This window comes from Girardinichthys multiradiatus, chromosome 2 (genome assembly GCF_021462225.1).
Source record: "Girardinichthys multiradiatus isolate DD_20200921_A chromosome 2, DD_fGirMul_XY1, whole genome shotgun sequence".
Lineage (NCBI taxonomy): Eukaryota > Metazoa > Chordata > Actinopteri > Cyprinodontiformes > Goodeidae > Girardinichthys > Girardinichthys multiradiatus.
In genome coordinates, this window is record NC_061795.1 from 51,350,513 (window position 1) to 51,373,366 (window position 22,854).

General features: G+C 42.0%; 1 protein-coding gene and 1 long non-coding RNA gene across 4 annotated transcripts in view; both read right to left on the reverse strand.

Annotated features, from left to right (window-relative positions):
• The window catches only part of nup93 (nucleoporin 93), a 51,627-nt gene that overhangs the window by 10,821 nt on the left and 17,952 nt on the right, over positions 1 to 22,854 (reverse strand). For all 3 annotated transcript variants that reach the window (XM_047348477.1, XM_047348467.1, XM_047348485.1), the window contains 6 exons: positions 21,771 to 21,833; positions 19,453 to 19,581; positions 14,450 to 14,524; positions 10,275 to 10,367; positions 1,044 to 1,183; positions 818 to 950 (listed from right to left, as the gene is read on the reverse strand). In XM_047348477.1, the coding sequence (XP_047204433.1) occupies positions 818 to 950; positions 1,044 to 1,183; positions 10,275 to 10,367; positions 14,450 to 14,524; positions 19,453 to 19,581; positions 21,771 to 21,833 (633 nt within the window). The remainder of the gene's footprint in view (positions 1 to 817; positions 951 to 1,043; positions 1,184 to 10,274; positions 10,368 to 14,449; positions 14,525 to 19,452; positions 19,582 to 21,770; positions 21,834 to 22,854) is intronic.
• Positions 2,009 to 8,131, reverse strand: LOC124857285. Its single transcript, XR_007035558.1, has 3 exons — positions 7,809 to 8,131; positions 7,165 to 7,225; positions 2,009 to 3,370 (listed from the first exon to the last, which is right to left on the reverse strand). It is a non-coding gene; the product is annotated as an uncharacterized LOC124857285 (long non-coding RNA).

Here is a 22,854-nt window from a genome sequence, read left to right on the forward strand (position 1 = left end):
ACGTTGACGAGGATGAGAACATTAAAATCTGGCATGCTAACGGATGTTTATTATGTGACTTTCTGCAGGTTATGACATAAACAGGGTTACTACACATTTTCACTTTAAATCTGCAGACCTTCCTATTCCGTCTATTTCTAGACTTACATTTCCAGATGTAAACTTTAGGTGAACTTATTAAGTATAAAGGCAAAAGTTCAGGTTTTAAATATGGAACCTGTGAAACCCAGAAAGAACAGAGATAGATAAAAACAACCCTTCCAAGAAATTGTTCTACGGTTTTTTTTATAAATTCACCCCTGTTCACTTCTTTTCTTCTGCAGCTACAGTGAGGTCTACCTAAAGAAAAACATCAGAGGTGTCTAAAAGTGTAGATCGGTGGTTTTCACACCAAAGCTGGGATTATGGAAAGTGAGTGCATCTCTTTTCCATTTCCGGTTCCTAGAAACCACCATTTCTCAAAACCTGAGACGGTCCTCACACATAGACAATGTTCAGAACAACACCATGCAAACTTGGACTGATCTCACATTATATTCTATTGTAAAGTCAATTGTGTTTATATGTACATTTGAAAAGATATTTTTTATTATTGAAAGCAAAGTCAAATTCCTTGTTTGCCTGTAACACTTGGCAATAAAGCTGATTCTGATCTCTTTAGTGAAACTGGAGGAACCGCTTAGTAAAAACTAACATTTTTCCAAACTCAGTTTGTTCCTCCATTCTTATCCACAGCTGGAAAACACTTTAAAATTCAATGTGCTCTGAGAGAGGAACCGTATTGTACTTTTGTATAAACTGTGCATGTGAGGCTTACCTGCATGCCAGGTAGAGGCCCTGGTAACTTGATGTTGAGGAAACTGCGGACCAGCTGGTATGTCCCAGGGACACCGCCGAGCTGGGCCTGATGGAGGTTCCCAAACACAGTCCCCATTGTGAAGTTTCTATACCTGCAGAAATGGAGAAACAGCTGATTGGAGATGAAGCATGTCAGATGAAAGTAGAAAAGAATGAAAGGTGGAAACAGTTACAGAGACCAGTACCTGTTCTCAAGGAAGCTGAGCGCCTGCCGGACGAAGGCCATCTGAATCTCAACCGAAGTGCGACTCTTGAGAGTATCCTTAGCCGGAACCAGCAACACATCGGTCATCTGCTTCACCATGAGCCACAGGTCCGATACATTCTGGAGGGATAACAAAGTTTCCATATTTGTACAGATCAATAATATCTTCGCTGTGACTTCTCATAGACAACCATTTGTAACTATTTTATGTGTTCTTGTATCTGTTCATTTGTGGTGTTTAAAGTGCTTATGAATAAACCTGGCTTGGCTTTTCACAGCCAAATGTTTGCTTTAGTTACTGTATGAGCATCTGTCTGGGTTATTGTGCTCCGAAAGACTTCATGTACCATTTTTGAATTTGTTAGTGATCCAAACATCAGTCTGCCCACAACAACAGGCCTTATATTATTTAAATCACCTTTACTGTTTGAATCCTACTGATTTACCACCTATTGTTTGAATGCATCTTAACATCCTGCATGAGCCAAGTATTTGAACAGCATCTCAGCACACCATGACACTGGCTGTGAGATCGCTCCACCCACATGGAAATGAACCAACCTCCAACAACAAGATAGTTGTAATGACGGAGACAGTGGAGCTCACGGCGTTTCCTGAGGCATTTGGTGGGGCAGTTTTGCCTCATCACCCAACATCAGGTCAGTGAAGTTGTGAGGCAAGGCCAGAGAGGACCAAGATCCTTCCTGGACCAGCCCTGCCACACAGGCAGAAAGAAGCAACCTCTCACAGCCAATATACTGGACAAATGATATGTGGCGGGTAAAGATAATGGAATGTTTTAGTTATTAAAGGAAATATATGATTATAGAAAGCATCCTTTCTTATAAATCATCATGCTTGTCAGCAATATGTTACTCTAGGTGTTTGTCAGGAGTAAATAATGGGCAGATATACGACAGTAGACCACGTTATGTAAAAGGGATTTTTTTTATTTGTCAAACACATAAAAAAAAAAAGAACATTTTCAATTATTGACATTGCTTATGTCAACCACTAAGCGTGTATTTCATTAAACAGTATATCACATTTTCAAGCTAGTTATAAATTCTGACTTCTGTTTTTTGCACCACCTGCTGCCACTTATCATACCTCTCAAACACTCCCACTGAGGCGGTGCAGACTGTGCACAGACCACATTAGTACACTGTCTTATCGGGTATTACTCCCTCTAATTCTGTTCACATAAGTTTAATTTCATTACTTAATAAGAAATGCCAAAAATCCTTTCAAAAAATTGTAAAACCAGTTTTGATTTATACACAGGAAATGGCTCAGTTAGATTTTGTCATTAACAATTTTAACCTCCTTAGCTCTTGATATAGATCTTTCTACATTAACTTGATGTTTTGCTATTTTATTTGTCATTAAAACGTCACCTGATGTCAGCTGACCTGATCCTGACACAAATGGGGGATGAAGAGTTTCAGACCAATCCTTGTCATTTCTTCCTCTTATCAAAAATCCTTTATCAACCATAACACAGTCTCCATGTTTTAGCTTCCAACTTTCTAATAGCTGCTGTAGCACATCCAATAGTCCACTTTGAATAGTGATTTCCTTATCTGACATGGATCCCGAGAATAATGCAGAGATGAAAGGAAACAATCCATGGGGATCTACTCCACATAATCTTTGAGAGGGGTGCAGGACTTGTAGCTGGAGTACATTTGACTGTGAACGTAGGGAGCTGGGCTTTTCAAGTTAAAGTTTAGTTCCATCAAGTATGAAAATAGTGCTTGGAAAGTCCTGCTTGAATTTTCTGGCATGTGATCAATTATCACATCTCAATGTGACCATATAGAGACAACATGTCATTTATCCACTGCCTAAACAATGCACCAGAATCTTGTGATGAAATTCCCAAAAGATTACCTCAGTGTTTGAACGTTTAAGCATAGTTTCATTAAAGTCAGAAGTAAATGATTCTCAAAGGAAAGTTTTTAGGCTTGTGAGTGTTCTTGGAAACTTTATTGGGCATTCGGATTTGTTTGGTACTAGAAATGTAAAAACAACAGCAAACAGCAGGTATGAGAAACCAGTATAGTACATGAAGTTCCCTTTTACTTTACAGTGCCTTAAGCTTTCTACTGACACTAAGCCCTTTGTTGAACTATTGTGTGTCCTTCCACAGAGTTCCTTCTAAAGCCTTATATTTTCCTACTGCAGATTTTTATTTTTTAACACTTGATGGGACAGCATCCTAGCATAACTCTTTTGGTCTGCTTGCAGTTGTTGCCTTAAAGATTCGTTTTCAGCAAGCGATGCCAACATATCCAGTGAAGCTCTCTGCAAATAGAAAAGATTCACAGAATTAAAACAATTATTTAAACATCAATGGATAAAATACATTACATATCTAACTGCATAGTTACATTAACCATCTATCTTTTGCAGTTGCCATTACTCCAGTCGGTATTCACCAACTGACAGCAGCGCTACTGGGTGTGGTGATTTGGAGTTTCAAAAGGCAGCCAGATTCCGGGAACCTCAGCATTGTTAAAGAGTAGTGCAAGGACAACTTTAAACTTGCTGCCATGTTCTAGAATTGCACCGCTCAGGGTGGTAGCATGTTGGTTAGCTCTGTTTCCATTCTGACATCTTATCTTTAAAAACAGAACACCTCAACTACAACCCCAAATCCCAGGTGAAGTTGGAAAACAGTGGATGCAGAACAGGAGAAAAGAGAAGAGAGCGAAAGGGGAAGTTCAAAACTATCTCTTTCTTCAGTTATGATGGGCAATGTGAGATTGTTGGGAAACAAGTTGGATGAACTCCAAGCCCTAACAAGGACCCAGCCAGAGTATCTGGAATGCAGTATTATGTGTTGGCTGCAGGATCATATTCCTGACTCCAGGTTTAAAGAGGAGCAGCTAATGCAAACCTCGGCTTCAGGAGGAGCAGTGTGGTTTTCGTCCCGGCCGTGGAACACTGGACCAGCTCTATACCCTCTACAGGGTGCTCGAAGGTTCATGGGAGTTTGTCCAACCGGTTCACATGTGTTTTGTGGACCTGGAGAAGGCATTCGACTGTGTCCTTCATGATGCCCTGCGGGGGGTGCTCCAGGAGTATGGAATCGGGGGCCCTTTACTAGGGGCCATCCGGTCCCTGTACGAGCGGAGCAGGAGTTTGGTCCGCATTGCCGGCACTAAGTCGGACCTGTTCCCGGTGCATGTTGGACTCCGGCAGGGCTGCCCTTTGTCACCGGTCCTGTTCATAACTTTTATGGACAGGATTTCTAGACGCAGCCAAGGGCCGGAGGGGGTCTGGTTTGGGGACCAGAGGATTTTGTCTCTTCTTTTTGCGGATGACGTGGTCCTGCTGGCCCCCTCTAGCCAAGACCTACAGCATGCGCTGTGGCGGTTTGCAGCCGAGTGTGAAGCAGCTGGGATGAAGATCAGCTCCTCCAAGTCCGAGGCCATGGTTCTCGACCGGAAAAGGGTGGCTTGTCCTCTTCAGGTTGGAGGGGAGTTCCTGCCTCAAGTGGAGGAGTTTAAGTATCTCGGGGTCTTGTTCACAAGTGAGGGAAGAATGGAGCGGGAGATCGACAGACGGATCGGTGCGGCTGCCGCAGTAATGGGGGCGCTGTGCCGGTCTGTTGTGGTGAAGAGAGAGCTGAGCCGGAAAGCAAAGCTCTCAATTTAGTGGTCGGTCTACGTTCCTACCCTCACCTATGGCCATGAACTTTGGGTCATGACCGAAAGAACGAGATCCCGGATACAAGCGGCTGAAATTAGCTTCCTCCGTAGGGTGGCCGGGCACTCCCTTAGAGATATGGTGAGGAGCTCGGCCATCCGGGAGGAGCTCGGAGTAGAGCCGCTGCTCCTCCACATCGAGAGGAGCCAGTTGAGGTGGCTCGGGCATCTATACTGGATGCTTCCTGGACGCCTTCCTCGGGAGGTGTTCCAGGCAGGTCCCACCGGGAGGAGGCCCAGGAGATGGCCCAGGACACTATGTCTCTCGGCTGGCCTGGGAACGCCTTGGGCCCCCGGAGGAGCTGGAAGAAGTGTCTTGGGAGAGGGACGTCTGGAAGTGTCTGCTGAGCCTGCTGCCCCCGTGACCCGGTCCCGGAAAAAGCGGAAGACGACGAGTACGAGCTAATGCGAAGGAGATGGATTAGCAGTGCTTGTGAACAACAGATTGTGTAATCCGGGACATGTTACTGTGCAGTGTGGTCTCTGCAGCCAGGATATTGAACTGCTAACAGTACGTTTTCCTCCGTGTTATTTATGAGAGTTACCAAATGTTATTGTTGCAACCACTTATAACCCATAATCAGCTGCTGCTGACACAGCATGTGATGTCATCAGCTCAGTTGTTGCTAGGCTACAGACACAACACCCCAATTTAACCATGCTTCACTCTCTGCTACACTTCTAACATTTCAACAGTTTTTCAGCTGCTCTCCAGAGAAAACAAAACGTTGGATTAGTTTTATGCCTATATCAAGGATTCATTAATCTCCAAAGCAAGACCTTCTTTTGGGAAATCAGATTATCATCATGTTTTTCTTTGTTTGAAACCCGTTGTTCAGATGCAACTGTGAGATGATGGTCATAGAAAGGTGAAGAAGCCCTGAGGGGTTGCTTTGAGGCTACAGACTGGGATGCACTGTGCCAGCCACAAGGAGGGGAAATTAATGCCATGACTGAGTTGGACTTTGTGACAGACTATATAAACTCCTGTGTGGACAACACCATCACCACCAGAATGGTGAGATGATTCCCCAATAACTAACCATGCATTACCAGTGACCAGAAGGATCTGCGTAACAAGACAGAAACAGCCTTCAGGAAGGAAGATATGGAATTATTGATGAGTATACAGAAGCAACTCACAGGTAAGATAAGAGACAGCAAGGAGGTGTGCAGGAAGAAGCCGGAGAGAAAGCTCCAGTAAAACAATATCAGAGATTCGTGGTCTGGGATGAAGAAGATCACAGGCTTCAAGCAGAAGGAGGATCGGACAGATTGATGTCTGGACAGAACCAAAGAACTAAACACATACTTCAATAGGCTCAGTTCAGAAACAAACTCAGCATCCTCCTCTCCTTCTTACAGCCAAACAGACCCTCCTTTGACCTTAAGCATTCCTGTCACACCTCAAATGCTTTATCTTCTACCTCGGCAATGGAACTTCTGCTTCTACATGTCAACCAAATCAGAAGATGCTGATGCTCACTTTGCCTCCACCTTCCACCTGTGTGTCTCTATAAGTCAGGTGAAAAGGCAGCTGTCCTGACATCCCATATCATGAAGGTCCTAGAGAGACTCCTGTTGGCCCACCCGAGTAAACAAACAAGAAACTATCAGGACCCCTTCAGTTTGCTTATGGCCCTAGAGGTGAAGTTGAAGATGCCATCATACACCTGCTTCAACAAACCCACTGTCATCTGGACAAAGCCAGCAGCACTGTGAGGATCATGTTCTTTGATTTCTCCAGAACATTTAATACAATCCAACCTGATTTGCTTTGTCAGAAACTCCAGAAGACTCAGGTGGAGGCCTCAACAATCTTCTGGATCAAAGACTACCTGACAAACAGACCACAGTTTGTGAGACTGAAGGGTTGTGAGTCTAACCAGGTAGTCAGCAGCACAGGAGAACCACAGGGGACGGTACTCTCACCATTCCTCTTCACTCTGTACACCTCAGACTTCCAGTACAAGACAGACTCCTGTCATCTGCAGAAATACTCGGATGATTCTGCAGTCGTTGGGTGGATCAGAGATCATGTACTTTTATTGTGGCATCTCCTGATGGAAAAATGTCTGACCATGGCGATGTTTGGGTTTTGTCCATTTTCGATCAGGGATATGAAAGTGATTGATGCAATTGTGAAAGAAAGAGGGTATTTCTACTTGATGGTGAAAATATTGATGTTAAATGAAACCACCAATACTGGTATCAAGTGCAGGGACAGTAACCTATTGCTGGTGCTTTATTCTGTGACTTTGTCACCTACACGTGTCAAGAATATATCATACAGAAACCATGGAAACAATACCATAAAAAATGTGTTCAGTGTACAGCAATTTCTATGCTGTACACTGAACAGCATAGAAAGGGTTGAAAAATACCAACCTGGCGTTGAAGCCTGAACAGCAGCATCAGAAGCTCCTTGCTGTAAGTGCTGGTACTCATACTGCAAAGAAAGAGACCATTGTCTTTACCACTGACATGAATCTATCATTATCTGGTATTATGTGAACATTCTACTTTTCTGTTGATGTTTTAAATCATAAATGAATAAAGCTAGGTGTTTATGTATGTTGTAAAGTGCTAGTGCCATTTTTGTTTTGGCACAGAAGGTCTAGATACAGGGTCTCAGGCTCATGCCAGCCTGGCTGCTTTCTAGGTGTTTGTGGTGGTGGGAATCTGTCTGTTGGCTGGCCTTCAGGAAAATGCTGAGAAATGAACAGCAGGATAAATTGGTACTCACATATAACTCAACTTAAAATAGTTACTGCAGTAGATGTGTTTATGCTGCCATCAAGCTATCTATGGCAAGAATTTACAGTGAAACTCAATGTATTATGAATGCGAATTTTACATTACGCTACCTATTAAACACTTTGCTATAATCGGTTAACAATACACAAATTTTGCACAAAGAAAGAATAATATCTAGATAGAATCACAAAGCACAAATCACAACTAGCTTTAAACATTAACCTTTAATTTAATGATGTAATTATGACAGAAAATGGTGATTTGCTTGCAGTTACCTTCATACAGAAGAACATGTGGTCGTTCCCGTCCATCACTGTCGTGTTCAGCTGCAGGTCTTTATCCATCTTTTACATATTTCAAAACTCCCTTTAGGTTTTGGGAATAGAATAAACTGTTTTCATCCTCTAAGAGCTCCAGGTAACACGTGTCTGAATTCATGTTGTCCACTGACGACGTTTAGCTGTTTTTTCCATGATTTTTCTCAAATTCCTGTTGGGACCCAGCCATGGAAACAACATTAAAACTCCGGTACGGACTTTTCTGGAACTTTCAGAATAAATTGCATTTAACTGACTTCCAGCAACTGAGGAAAGGGGAGTAGCAGCAGACTTCCCATGATGCCACTGCTTGAATAAGAGCACCCCCTCTCCAACAAGCCGACCTCTTCCACACGGCCTTCAACAGGGATCAGATAGGGGAGACAAGCGCGCTGATGTCTCTTTGTTGGCAAACAGACATAAACTCTTCAACTGGATCCAAGGATGTCATACGATCATCGATTATATGCAAAGTTAAGTACGAATGAAATACTGTTTGTGTATCCGGTATTTTCATTCATGAACGGGGAAATTAAGGTGTAAGAGTTGCTGACTTTCTCTCTGAGGCCTGCAGAAGCAAACTGTCCCAGAGAAGTTCCCTACAGAGATGCGGTCTCTACAAGCCGAGCGGAGCGTCTCCCAGTCTGGAAGGAAGACAGCAGAGACCCCATCACCGTGGTAACGGTAACGTGCAGTGTGGTTGGCGGACAGAACGGGCGGTCTTTCATCCACAGCCACGGAGGTTAGCTAGAAGGTAACCGTTTGTTCAGACCGGCCGACAGAACAGCCGCCACTCCCCACAGCTAAGGAGGTTAGCTGTAGCAAACCGTTTAAAGACTGGACGTTTCTTCAAACTTCGCCGCCTTGGACAACGTTCCTCACCACAGTTCATAAGGTTAAGTGTTTGGGCAGAATAATATAGAAGTAATTTAGATTGAAATGATCTAAACATTTTTCATTTTATGATGTTTGGTTTTATTTGTGTTGAACTCAGTTATCTTGGTGCTAGCTGACTATCTGCAGCACACGTGTTCAGGTTGTGTTCTGTGTTTGTATGTTTTAAAGTTAAGACAAACTTTATTTAAAGGGTGATTTTAAACAGAAGATTGATCATAAAGCGCCACTTATGCATTTGAACCCTTTTATTAACGGTATTTTTAAAGGTATGTGTTTGATTCTGGTGCTAAGCTATCAGCTTCTTTGTTAGCTTCAACTGCTAACATCTAAGAACACGTGCTGCTGCTAAATAATATTAACCCAGAAAGGTTTAGGTTTCAATCCAGTAAATAATGTGTCCCTAACATCATTTTACTAAATTTGATATAACTAAGTAAACACCATTAAACCCATTTCTCCAGAAAGATTTGGCTCTTTTCCAAAATACTCCCTTAATAATATTTCTTCAAATATTATTTCAATAAATGAAGGCAGCTAATGAGACACCGATGAGAATCAGTCATCCAGAAGGTTGGTTTTATTCAGCAGATCATTCTTTAAAATATTATTCTATTAAAATAATATTTTATCTGATCTTACATTGTGAATGATTGTCTAAATGTTGCTGATTATTTTCTAAGTTGGTTCCAAGACTAACTTAACTTCATTTCCAGATTCTTCAAGATAATCCTTGGTTCTCAAACATAAACATTGCATGGTAATGTTGCATCACTCTTTTGGTCATAATTATCAATCATCTTTAATCAACTTGTTTATATTGTACATAGTCCATTAGTCTTCATTATTCTTTAATTCTGATTGGTAGTTTAGTTGGATTGTTTTAGCAAAGTAAAGAGTTTGTTGATTGAAATATGTTTGACTTTGAGTTGACTTATTTTTGTTAATAAATTCTTGTATTTTTAGAAATTGTGTGAATTTATTCCATATATGTGCAGAGTTTATGCTGTTCAATAATGTCAGAGCTCGTCTCACACCTTTCTATTTTGTTCTAATACCATCACCTTACTGGGCTGGTATTCTCAGGACAATCCTTAACAGACCCAAATATTATTTGATAAAATATTAAAGTATTAAATAATATTCTCAGATTTATAATCCCAACATTCCTATGACTGAAATGCTTTCGTAACTAAAATCCCCACAAAGTTGTGGGAAGAAAAGGGGCTGCAGTTCCTGCTGGTAAGGGCTGTTTCCCTTCAGAACAAATTGCCATCGCCGATTGGTCAGTCGCTGACAAGCCCACTGGAGCGACTCCCCATCAGTCGCTCCATGTTTTTCTCATATCATGTCAGTTATAAACAGAAGAGCACTGTTTAACAAACTAGTCACTTTTTACTTTCTACAAACTCTCTTCAATCTCACATTATTTAAAAGGGCTTATGTTTCAATGTAATACTATAACTGCTTCGTCTGACAATAACTGTTCTTTCTACTGTGGAAAGAGAAACTTTTGAGGAAACTTCATACCTTATCATCCAAGCCGTCTGCTACTGAAGCACACAAATCTCCCAGATTAGGCTGGATGTGTCCGTTCACTATCTTCTCATTAAAGACGTAGATCTAAATAAGCAGAGCGGAAAAAACAAAACCAATTAACCCGTTGTCAGGGTTTATTTTGGACACAGTTCATCCTTCATTTAAAGCTTTAAAAGTAAAAATGATTATGGCCACCAGGTAAAATGATTCACAATAAAAAACAGCAAAAAAAGAACCAAAATGTTGAAAAGGTCTTCAAACAGGATAACAAAAATTAGACAAATGACGCCGCATGCAATGTGGCGACACATTGTCTCAGCTAAAGTCCTGCGTCATGCAGCACATCAGGACAGGATGTTTATCCCCCCAATCAATCAATATGTCTGATCAGTCACTTCCTGGCTTCACTGACCCCATTTCAACCACATGTTCAGGCTGAGAGCTTCACACACTGCTTCATGTTAGACCACCTGAATAAAGAAATGAGTTTCTGTGCTGGCTATATTCTGATTTTTTACAGGAGGTTCATACAGAGCATGACCAGTTTTATCAAAGATAATTAGGGCTGCCATGACAACACATCATAACCATGACATCAACCGTAGTTATTTTTGGTGGACAAATCACTGTTGCATCTTAAACCTTTTAACAAGACTTGCGACTGTTTTCCTCCAAATAGAGAGTGAGATGAAGCCCGCCAGCGTGTGGACCCAGAACCTTCAGTTTAATATGATCGTGTTCTACACCCTAACGACTTGTTTTAGGCCGTTTCAGAGGATGTGAAGAAGACTTTTGTAGAGCTTCTGTTCAAAAAAGACATGCAATAATGATCAATAAATCAACAATAAATACATTGCATTTTGATGTTTATATCAGAATCAGAATCAGCTTTATTAAGTTCGTTCATACAAACAAGGAATTTGACTCCGCTACACTTTGCTCTTTTTTCTGTTTTTGTATCACAGAATATAAATATTTACAATGTACAATATACACATATATAATAAAAAGGTGCATTTGCAACATCTGTATGCTGTTGTTTTGTTCTCTATTAAATGTTCATCAGAGAAACAGCCTGGAGGAAGAAACTGTCTCTGTGGCGGCTGGTTTTAGTAAACAGTGCTCTGTAGCGCCACCTGAAGGTAAAGATTTAAACAGTTTATGTGCAGGGTGTGCGGGGTCTGCAGAGATTTTAGCAGCTCTTTTCTTGACCCTTGACCTGTATAAGTCCTGGATGGAGGGAAGGTCAGCTCTGATTATTCTCTCTGCAGTCCTGATTATTCGTTGCAGTCTGGACCTGTCCTGTTTTGTGGATGATCCAAACCACACTGAGATGGATGAAGACAGGACAGACTGAATGATGGCAGTGTAGAAGATGACCAGCAGCTCCTGTGGAAGGTTGAACTTCTTGAGTTTCCTCAGGAAGTACAGTCTCTGCTGGACCTTCTTCAGAACAGTGTCTATGTGTGAAGACCATCTCAGGTCCTCAGAGATGGTGGTTCCTAAGAACCTGAAGTGGTCCACGGCCGATACAGTGTTGTTGAGGATGGTGAGGGTGGTGTATGGGGGTGGTGTTCTCCGAATGTCCACCACCATTTCCACAGTCTTGAGTGGGTTCAGTTCAAGGTAGTTCTGACCGCACCAGTGGACCAGCCGATCCACCTGCTGTCTGTATGCAGACTCATCACCGTCCTGGATCAGTCCAATGACAGTGGTGTCGTCTGCAAACTTCAGGAGTTTCACGGACGAGTCCGATGAGGTGCAGTCATTTGTGTAGAGAGAAGAGGAGTGGGGATAGAACACACCCCTGGGGGGCACCAGTACTTATTGATCTGGATCTGGAGAAGATGCTCCCCAGTCTCACCTGCTGCTGTCGATCCGTCAGGAAGCTGTTGATCCACTGACAGGTGGAGGCTGGGACGTTGAGCTGGGTGAGCTTCTGGTGGAGGATGTCTGGTATGATGGTGTTGAAGGCCGAGCTGAAGTCTACAAACAGGATCCTGGCGTACGTCCCTGGATGGTCGAGGTGTTGCAGGATGAAGTGTAGACCTAAGTTAACAGCATCATCTGCCGACCTGTTTGCTCGGTAAGCAAACTGCAGGGGGTCCAGCAGGGGACCTGTGATGTCTTTCAGGTGCTTCAACACCAGCCGCTCAAAGGATTTCATGACCACAGACGTCAGGACTACAGGCCTGTAGTCATTTAATCCTAGGATGGTGGGTTTCTTGGGAACCGGGATGATGGTGGATCGTTTGAGGCAGGAGGGGACCTCACATTTCTCCAGTGACTTGTTGAAGATCCTTGTGAAGATCGGAGCGAGTTGATTTGCACAGGCTTTCAGACATGATGGGGAGACGTTATCAGGTCCTCCAGCTTTCTTTGTTTTCATGCGCTGAAAGAGCCTGTTTACATCTTCCTCTGAGATCTTTAGTGCAGGTAGAGGATCTGATGGTAGGGGGTTGGTTACTTTATGGGAAGAACTTGTTCCTGAATGGGATGTGGAGGAGATGGTTTGAGGTGTGGATGGCTTCTTGTCATGTCTGCAGTAGAAGCCATTCAGACGGTTGGCCAGGAGACGACTCTGTTCAGGATGGGTGGAGGGGCTCCTATAGGCAGTCAGGTTTCTCAGACCGGTCCATACAGCTGAAGCGTCACCAGTATGACTTTAGAATAATTTCTTTTAATAAGGCGGACCCAGTGGACCAACGGGGAAGCACTACAAGATCATGTGTTTTCTAACAGGTTTCCGCCACCACAGGAGCCCCAGCGAGCTCTGCTAGATGCAGTGTCTGCAGCAAGATACTCCAGGAACATTTGGACTTGTTGAAAAGGTTGGATTTGTCTTAACTTGCTACCAGTGTGTCTGATGTATTGGACAGCAGGCATTGCAGCACGGCGCTTTATGCGTGTTTTCTAGCAAACCTTCTCAGTAACGGCCTAAACCGTCTAGAAACTGCTCTGAAGTTTAAATAGTTTTTATTTTAACTTATAAAAAAACCAACTTATAAATAAACCAGTTTCTGGTTTGCTGTCTGCTCATGAGACGGTGTGAATGCTGGATGCATGGTGTTCAGGCTGGACACTGTAGTTTATCCCTGACATGTATGTAATGCAGAAAACATTCCTATTGTGCTGGTAACTGTCACTGATAACTTTGATCAACTTGCAAATCAATACAAAGAAATTCCCGTTGTTAATTATTTTAAACTAAAATACATTTCTTTAGTTAGACAAAGTAGTTTGAAACACAAAGTATGCCAACATGTTCAATTACAGCTGTGTTTGAAACATGCAAAAATCTGTTTAGAACGGTTGTTTGGTGTTTGTTTTGGTGTATCATGATAAAACCGTGGTAGAACCACGGTTTTAATGTAAAAATGTGGTGACCTAACATGTCTGCCATATTGTCCAGCCCTAACGCTCTGTAAGGAAATCTCTCCATGCAGGATCATCTGAAGAGATGAATCCCAGTGGCTGCTGATGAGCCAGCAACATTTCCAGCTGCTGAATGCCCTCTATGAAGGTAAACACTACTAGCTGCTTCATATTTACATCAATCAATGTTTAGGAAAACTTTTAGGCACATTTTTGACTGCTTAATGTTGTGTCTGCATCTGTTTATTAAATTTTCTTCATGTTATATCGAAAATATTCAAATTCAAACCAGACAAACTGACTACATAGACATGTTTATTTGAAGCAAAGGGTTAAACAGAAACAGATGTTCTTTCCTTTGGAGCAGCGATAAACATGATGCAAGTGGGTGATAAATGATTTTTGCTTAGTACTAAAATCAGGTGGATGTGGATCTAACAATAAAAATACTACATGCAGTACATCTCTAAACGCCTGCAGTTGTATAGCGCTTTATCAAGTCCCCAGAGTCCCCAAAGTGCTCTACATTACAATCAGTCATCCACACACCGAGCACTCTGACCATCATCAGCAGGTAAGCGGGTGAAGTGTCTTGCCCAAGGACACAACAAGTGATACAGAGAGGATGTTCGAACTGACAACCCACAGGTTACAAGACGAACCCCTACCACCGTCGCCCTTCAATAAATGCTCTGAGAACACTGACCAGAAGGTACTGTAGTTACCATTCCAGCAGAAACCCAAATCTGTGCCCCTTACTTGGAGTTTTATTGCACTGCAGATGGACTCACCTGTCGTCCGTAGGCCACCTCCACACTGTTCAACGCGCTCCTGCCTGGAGCCGCCACGTCACTCACAAAACTGGGCTGTAACGGACAAGGAGAACACAGATGGTTCAACAGCTGGATTCACAAACATCCTTAATGTTGTCATAAAGAACCATGCAGCCCAAACATCAGTTCTTTCAGTCCAGAGAGTTTAGGGGACTTTTATCTAGTGCATTATGGGATATGCTCCCAAAAATTATATTTTACCATGACCGATGTTAAAAATATATGTCTCAGTTGTGCTCTGAATGAGTTTTGCATTTCATTTTTTACATTTGGATTAAAAGGTTTTTCTGCCTTTTTAATCAGACATTACACTGAATATTACTCATGTCCCTCTTGCTGGAGATTTTAATATTCAACCAATGGCCAAGGACCTCCGGGGCTCATTGATACCTTGTGCCGTTGGCTTATGATGCCACACATTAACATGGACATACACTTGGTATTGACATGTAGATTTATATTATCTCTAGTTAAGCATATGAGTGAAGGTATGAAGCATAAAACACTGATCAATGCTAGCAGGTCCAACTCCTGACTTGCTATGAGTGAGATGAATTTATACCTGAATGCAGGGCTGTAATGTAGACATGTACCAAGCTCTACCGTTTGAATCAATAGGAAAATTCAACTGCAGTAGGAACCATTCAACCCAAAGAGGGCAGCACTGAGACAGTTTTAGGACAAATATTGCAGAATTAAACAAGTTTACATAACAATTTATAAAAATGCTCAGTAACAAAAATAGCACCCTAAAGGCCAACATAATGCCCACCTCTACAGATGATCCACATGACCCTGTCTTTTAGTGTTTAACCCTTTCTCTCTCCTAGACATGGCTACTGACTGAGCTTCTACTGTAACTAACTCTATGTTCTCTCTTTCAGACTCTAACCTTGAAAACTGGCTCAGAGTTTATCTGTTCTTTCTTTCTAGATGAAACGACTAAAGGAGCTACATCCATTAACATTTACTTTTCCTTCCAATAGAAAGTACTCCTGGATCAGTGCTTCTTTGTTCTCTTTGTGTCTCTGCTCTGTTCTCTCAAATCTCCAGTCGGTCGTGGCAGATGGCCGCTCACACTGAGCCTGGTTCTGGTTCTGCTGGAGGTTTCTTCCTGTTAAAAGGGAGTTTTTCCTCTCCACTGTCGCTACATGCATGCTCAGTATGAGGGATTGCTGCAAAGTCAACGCCAGTGACTGTCCACTGTCTCTACATGCTCATCCAGGAGGAGTGAATGCTGCAAGTCTCTGACTGGATGCAATCTGCTGGGTTTCCTTAGATAGAAAAACTTTTTATCCAATTTGAATAAATAACTGAATCTGACTGAACTGTTCAATGATTACGATTAATTGGAATGTATGAACCTGACTGTTGTGAAGAACCTTCAGACGACATGTGTTGTGAATTGGCGCTATAGAAATAAACTGAATTGAATTAAATTGAATTGAAAAGGTTTATACAATTTAACTGAAAAAAGTTGATTTGGGTTTAGTTCGCCTATAAAGACGGCACAACTCTGTTGGACCCCTTCTTGATTGTTTTAACGATTTGGAGAGTTGGATGTTTTTTTCGTTGGAACAATGAGAGGGCCTGCGTTTGGACTTGGGGTGTCTTGGCCAGTTTTATATTTAACAGCAGATCAAGGCTGTGAAATCTGGCTTCACCAACTGGCCAAGCTTAGGACCATCACCACGACAAGCTTATGAAGACAGTAGTCCATGGCTTTGTGACCACACAGCTGGATTACTGTAACACTTTATTTTTGAGTCAGTGGTTCATTAATCCCATGTCTGCATATGAGGCAAAATGCTGCTCCACATATTTATGAAATAAAGTACTCAGATGATTCTGCAGTCGTGGGGTGGATCAGAGATGGACCAGAAGAGTACAGGGAGCTGGTGGACCACTTGGTGTGGAAACAATCATCTCATCTTGAAAGTGAATAAAACTAAGAAGATGATGGTAGATTTTAGGAGAATCATGAATAGGTCAGACACTATTTCCATCATGGGAGAAGAAGTGGAGGTGGTGGAGGAGTATAAATACCTCAATGTTCACCTGGACAACAGACTAGAGTGGAGATTGGAGATGCAACTGTCTACAAGAAGGGACAGAGCAGACTGTACTTCTAGAGGAAGCTTAGGACCTTCAGTGTTTGCAGCAAGATGCTGCATATCTTCTATAAGTCTGTTGTGGAAAGTCTGATCTCTTCTACCATCATCTACTGGGGAAGCAGCATCAGAACCAGGGTCTTAAAAAAGCTCAACAAGCTGATAAAGACGACTGGTTCTGTTCTGGAGACTCCTCTGGAACCTCTGGAGATCATTGTGGAAAGAAGGATTCTTCATAAAATGAAGAACATTATGGAGAACCCTGAGCATCCTCTTCATGAGACTGTCCTACAACAACAGAGTGTCTTCAGTCAGAGGCTTCTTCAGATCTGCTGTAAGACGGAGCGCTACAGGAGATCCTTCCTGCCCACAGCCATCAGCATCTACAACGGCTCTTTGAGGAAACCTTCATAATATGAGCTACAACAACATTTAATTTCCCTTTGGGATTAATAAAGTATATGTTTGAATTGAATTTTGAATTGAACTGAACTTTACACATTGCCATCTCTCTAGCCAGTCCTAAAAAGCCAGGCATCTTCCCTAGACATTTTTCAATCTCTTTTAAAAACTTATATTTTCTCTCGAGTTTTTAATACTTAGTGGGGTGCTGGCTTTATGTTGATCTTATGATGGTTTATGTTTGTTTTATGAGCACGTATTTTCTTATTTTATCAACTGTGAATTTTATTGGTTTATATTTTGCTGTACAGCACATTGACCTCTGTGTTTGTTTTAAGTGCTTTATAAATAAAGCTGGATTGGACTGGCTTTATGGTCAGTGAAGGGTGTTGTGTAGAAAATGTGGTGCTCATTTTAAACGGCAGACTGGTGGTGTTTTGGTGTTTTTGTGAATCTGAAAGTAGAGGTTTTCTGACAAACTGGTGATTTCTATGAAAATCAAATATAGGCACTAAATCAACAGTAGGTGGTGTTTATATAAATAGATCTGCAATACTTTTTTTTTGTCTATGGATTGTCTAATATTTTATAGAGAAAGCTTCTTAAAACACTAGTTTGGTTGGAGAGTGTAAATACAGTAGATTTACAGGTGAATCAGAAAAATATAAGACAGGAACAAAATTATGGAACCAAGGCTCAAATTTTTGTACTTGTGGAGTTAAAAAGGTTAATAATTTTAGACATTTTTGTTAGGCATAAATGTTGGCTCACTTGGCATGTGGCATCCAAGTTCAGCAGCATAAGTAAAAACATTCATTTTATAAATTATAGTTAGCATGTGAAAAATATGACTACAGACAACATGTAGAAGACAATTTATCTTCATCCTCCAACTTGGCTGATATTTGTGGAGACATCTGGCTGTAAGATATTACTAAATCTCACTGTGACAGAATATTGTAAATTAGCTGTGAAACTCAAACAAACTCAGTTTTTCTCTTGAAAAGCTAGAAAATTTAAACTTTATGTTCATGGAGTGTTCAAGGAGCGAAGGAGGTGCCCACACAAGGGCGGCCTTCATGCAACAGCAGCCACTACAAGCAAGTAGCAGTAGTAGCTAGTAGAAGTGGTAGTAGTAGTACTAGTTGTTGTAGTAGTAGCAGCATTAGCAGTAGTAGCAGCAGTGGTAGTAGTAGCAGCAGTTGTAGCTAGTAGCAGCGGCAGTAGCAGTAGCTAGTAGCAGTAGTAGCAGTAGCTAGTAGCAGTGGTAGTAGCGGTAGTAGCAGTAGCTAGTAGGAGCTGTAGCAGTAGTAGCAGTAGCTAGCAGCAGTAGTAGCAGTAGCTAGTAGCAGTGGTAGTAGCTAGTAGCAGTAGCTAGTAGCAATAGTAGCTAGCAGCAGTAGTAGCAGTAGCTAGTAGCAGTGGTAGTAGCTAGTAGCAGTAGCTAGTAGCAATAGTAGCTAGCAGCAGTAGTAGCAGTAGCTAGTAGCAGTGGTAGTAGCTAGTAGCAGTAGCTAGTAGGAGCTGTAGCAGTAGTAGCAGTAGCTAGCAGCAGTAGTAGCAGTAGCTAGTAGCAGTGGTAGTAGCTAGTAGCAGTAGCTAGTAGCAATAGTAGCTAGCAGCAGTAGTAGTAGTAGCGGTAGTAGCAGTAGCTAGTAGCGGTAGTAGTAGTAGCTAGTAGCAGCAGTAGCAATAGCTAGTAGCAGCAGTAGTAGCAGTAGCTAGCAGCAGTAGCTAGTAGCATCAACGGTAGAAGCAGTAGCTAGTAGTAGTAGTAGTAGCAGCGGTAGTAGCAGTAGTAGTTGTAGTAACAGCAGTAGTAGCAGTAGCTAGTTGCAGTAGTAGCAGCATTAGTAGTAACTAGTAGCAGCGTTAGTAGTAGTAACTAGTAGCAGTAACTAGCAGCAGAAGCTAGCAGCAGTAGCTAGCAGCAGCAGCTAGTAGCAATAGCTTAGTAGCAGCAGCGGTAGTAGCAGTAGCTAGTAGCATTACCAATGTTAGTACCAGTAACTAGTAGCTGTAGTAGTAACAGTTAGCTAATTATTTAAGTCTGGGGCTTTCAGAGGTCAATAAAACTTTGTAGTTGAGATGGAAATATTAACTTTTGGTTTTATTTTCCAGTAGCTGGATACATTTCTCCTTATATGGTATATGGAGTCTCCGTTTGCTATAAAACCAAACCAAAAAGACAAGAACACTGTTTATGATAAATTTATTTATGACAAGTCACGTCGTTATCGCAACGTTCTGCAATATTATAGCATGTTTTCCTCATATCATGAAGCCTATATCTGTTATATGTACAAAACATTAAACTTCAGGGATATGCTCATCCTAAGCTCACCTCTATCATTCAATTTAAATCAAATCTTTAGGGTTGGAAGAGGAATCTTACATATTTCTCCTCGTTGAAATGCAGATTTTATGTTCTTGTGCTGTGTCTCGTACCTCCACATCCTGGCTGAAGTCCAGAGCATCCTCTCCAGCTCCAAGCAGTGTATGCAGAACTCTCTGCTTCACTTGCTCCCACTGCACCAGCATGGACTCACGATGATACTCTTCAGCCAGCAGGAACGTCTGGGTTTACAACAGTGGGACAAAGGTTTAAAGTGGTTTCACAACAGCAAAGGTCACATCCCCCAGCCCTAGATGGTTTAACCTTCATCATACACATCTATGTTGAAGTTGATAAACTATTGCCCCTTTTCTACTGGTTCTATTCAGACCGGCTCCGCTCCACTCAGCTCGTTTTACAAGCTTTATCCGTTGCTGTGTTTTCCTACCAGTACCCAGTTTTTTGGTCCCTGCTTCTGAGCAGGTCCAACTGTGGCCGGGTCAGGACCACATGTGACGTGAACAGACTGCTGTTCAGTGATTGGCCGTGGGACCAGGAAAAAGGAGGAGGTTTTCCAAGAGGTCGTGCAGGGAGACGTTAATAAACCTCAAGAGTGACTGCAATAATATCAAGGATCATAGTGGCTGGAGCGGGTCAAACCCAAATATAATTTAACTGTTTACCAATCTTAAACCAGGCTGAAAGAAAAGAAAAAGGACAAATCAGCTTTCTGAATGACATGCAGGTAGGGGGCGCTGTAGCTAATAACATCCTAAACCAGCTGATCACACATAAAATCAGCTGTTCAGACACACAAACATTTCCCCAAAACACACAAATAAACCACCATGAAACAGCGTGTTTGGTTCTGATATTTATCGACGGTCCTTCACAGAACCAGCGTCTGCAGGAGGAGGGAGCAGGCAGAGAGCAGCTGCCCGTAATCAGACTGCCTGCATCGGGTCAAACTGGAGGAAGACCTGCTGAATCCATAGAGCACGAAGATCCAACATCCAACCTAAAACTAACTTCACCGCGGTCAGAAGTCCTTGGTTCTGGGCTTTAAAGTCCTGCTCCTCGTTATCACCATCGATGAGACAGAAACTTCCTCATAAAGCCCAAAATGTTCACTTTTTCAGGGACACTTTGGAGTCTCAGCATCCAGACAGCAGCACCTCTCCTCTCTGCTTCTCCTGCCACATCAGAACCCCTGAGCCTTATTCTGGTTCTGGCTGGGCTGTGGTCCACATAATTATCCCACTGTATCATTTTAGACATGTAAAAACATAAATATCTTGTATATAACATAATACAAACATTATTTGTATTTAGTTTATTATGTTTTTAATTTGTATTTATTTATATTTTATAGTTTCACACAGATTACTTTAGTGTGACAATGTCAATAGTGGCACAGTGACCTGACAGGTGGAGACGGGGCTTCAAGCCATAGCTCCACCCGTCAGTTGGTCCATGGAAACACAACTGGTTCTGTTCTGAGTGGAGCCGCACAGCCAAACTAGAGCCAGTGGAAAAGGGACATTATAGAATATAGGAGCACACACATTTCAGATTTAGGGACAGAGTGGTCGCAAAAATCCTACGTCTCCACCAGGACCTGCCGAGTCTATTTTAACTGTCCATAGAGACATAAAGTCAGATAATGGGAACATGAGCTAATTGAATCTCCTGCTCAGGGAGACATAAATTTAGACCACATTCACCATTTACTTTGGCAACTTGCTGCCTTCATATCCAGTTTAAAGCTTTTTGGAAAGTTTTACATTTAAAAGTTTCCCAGAGATAAATCACGAAAACAAGTTAATCTCTGTTAGAACATATTACTTCTGAAAAAAGCTTTAGCTCTGGTCAGTACACAGCAACTAATGTTTTTCTGTGATCTAAAAGCTGACGGAGCCAGATAGAAAACAGCAATCACCCCCAACATCTGCGTTTCTTAAAGTTCTAAGTGCGTTTCTTCTTGCCCACACGTCCTTTTTCCTCTCTCTGGGAACGCAGAGATAATGGGACTGGCTGCTAATTAAACCCTGGACATATTGGCTGTGCACATCAGGGAGGCCTTTTCAAAATGATTCCCTGAAGGTTCACACCAGAAGGACTTTTCTATCAGAGCAAGCACAGATTCCTAAAGCTTGGTTGGTAGTGTTGATTCATGCACAGAGCGATGCAGAAAACTCAGGAACCTGAAGGTAAAACAAGCTAACACTGGTGCCTGTGACAATTAGACCTGATTACACCGTTTCACTCTTGGTTCTATAATCTATGCATTTCACCCGGACTTACCATGGTAACACTGGCATGTTACATTTGCAGGTCCAATGATCCATAACTGCCTCTGAACTACTTTCAGAAACACAAAGAACCAGATGAAGTTTTTTTCATGAGGTTATTGAACTGGACTGGTACTGACCCTGCGACGAGACTCTTCAATGGCTGACAGGAGAGCATTGTCCCTCTCGTTCTTCAAGAACCCCTGTGAATGCGGCAGAGAAAAACAGAAATGGTGGAGAGGATGAGTGTAAGGTTCTTGGCAGAAGCCCCATCATTCAGCCGTTTAGAGGTAGAGGCTCTCAGGTTCCACTCATTTCTTGATGTTGACACTAATTGTGAGTGCAGTCTTCTTATGAGGACGTACCAAGCACACAGGAGATGCACATGCCTTTTGCTATAACTTTACAATAAGGCAGCATTTTGATGGCCTCCATTTTGATTTCGACTGAAAATGGCTGCTGCTAAAAAAAAATAGCGCAATTACTTCCTGTGTGTTTGGCATTTAAAACAGATGGAATAACTGCTCACCTTTTATGCAATACATAAACTATCAGAGGTGAAAGTATGACTAATGTATAAAGCTTAACTGATTGAGCAATATCACCCAGAACTATGTAACGTTTTGTGTTCTGGTTGGACAGAACATTTTATGAACGGTGTCGAATTCTGATGACAAACGCCTACATTAAACCTGTTCCATGTTGTTAGTTAATGGTATAATATTTTACTGGTGGTATTTTTGGCATCTTTATATCTGAGTGTGTTGGTTGATTTTATCTGAAGCACCTGGTGAAGGAAACTGTCCTAATGTCCTCTACAGGTTGGCTCTTCCTCTGCCTCTACACCTACCTTGGTCATCATCATTTTCTGCTCCCATCCTTCCCAATCATCCAGCTGACAAAAGGAGAATATGGCTGAACTTGGATCAGCCTCCATCTAAGACATGATCTAGCTTAATTAATGAAGGACTATTAAACGCTGTGTTGCTACCATCAAACAGAGATGAACTGTTAAACTGGACCAAACTGAGAACAAATTCTTGATCGTTGCATCAGTTCTGCTTCCATACCCTGATGTAGCCTTGGGTTTTTCCAAGCAAAGCCATCTGCTGTTTCTAGTCCATCTGACACTTTACTACAGTTACAGTCTGCTGATCATAAAATAAACATAGAAAACAAATATTCTCTGCTGTCCACACAGCAGTCTATGCAGCAAGTCAAAAT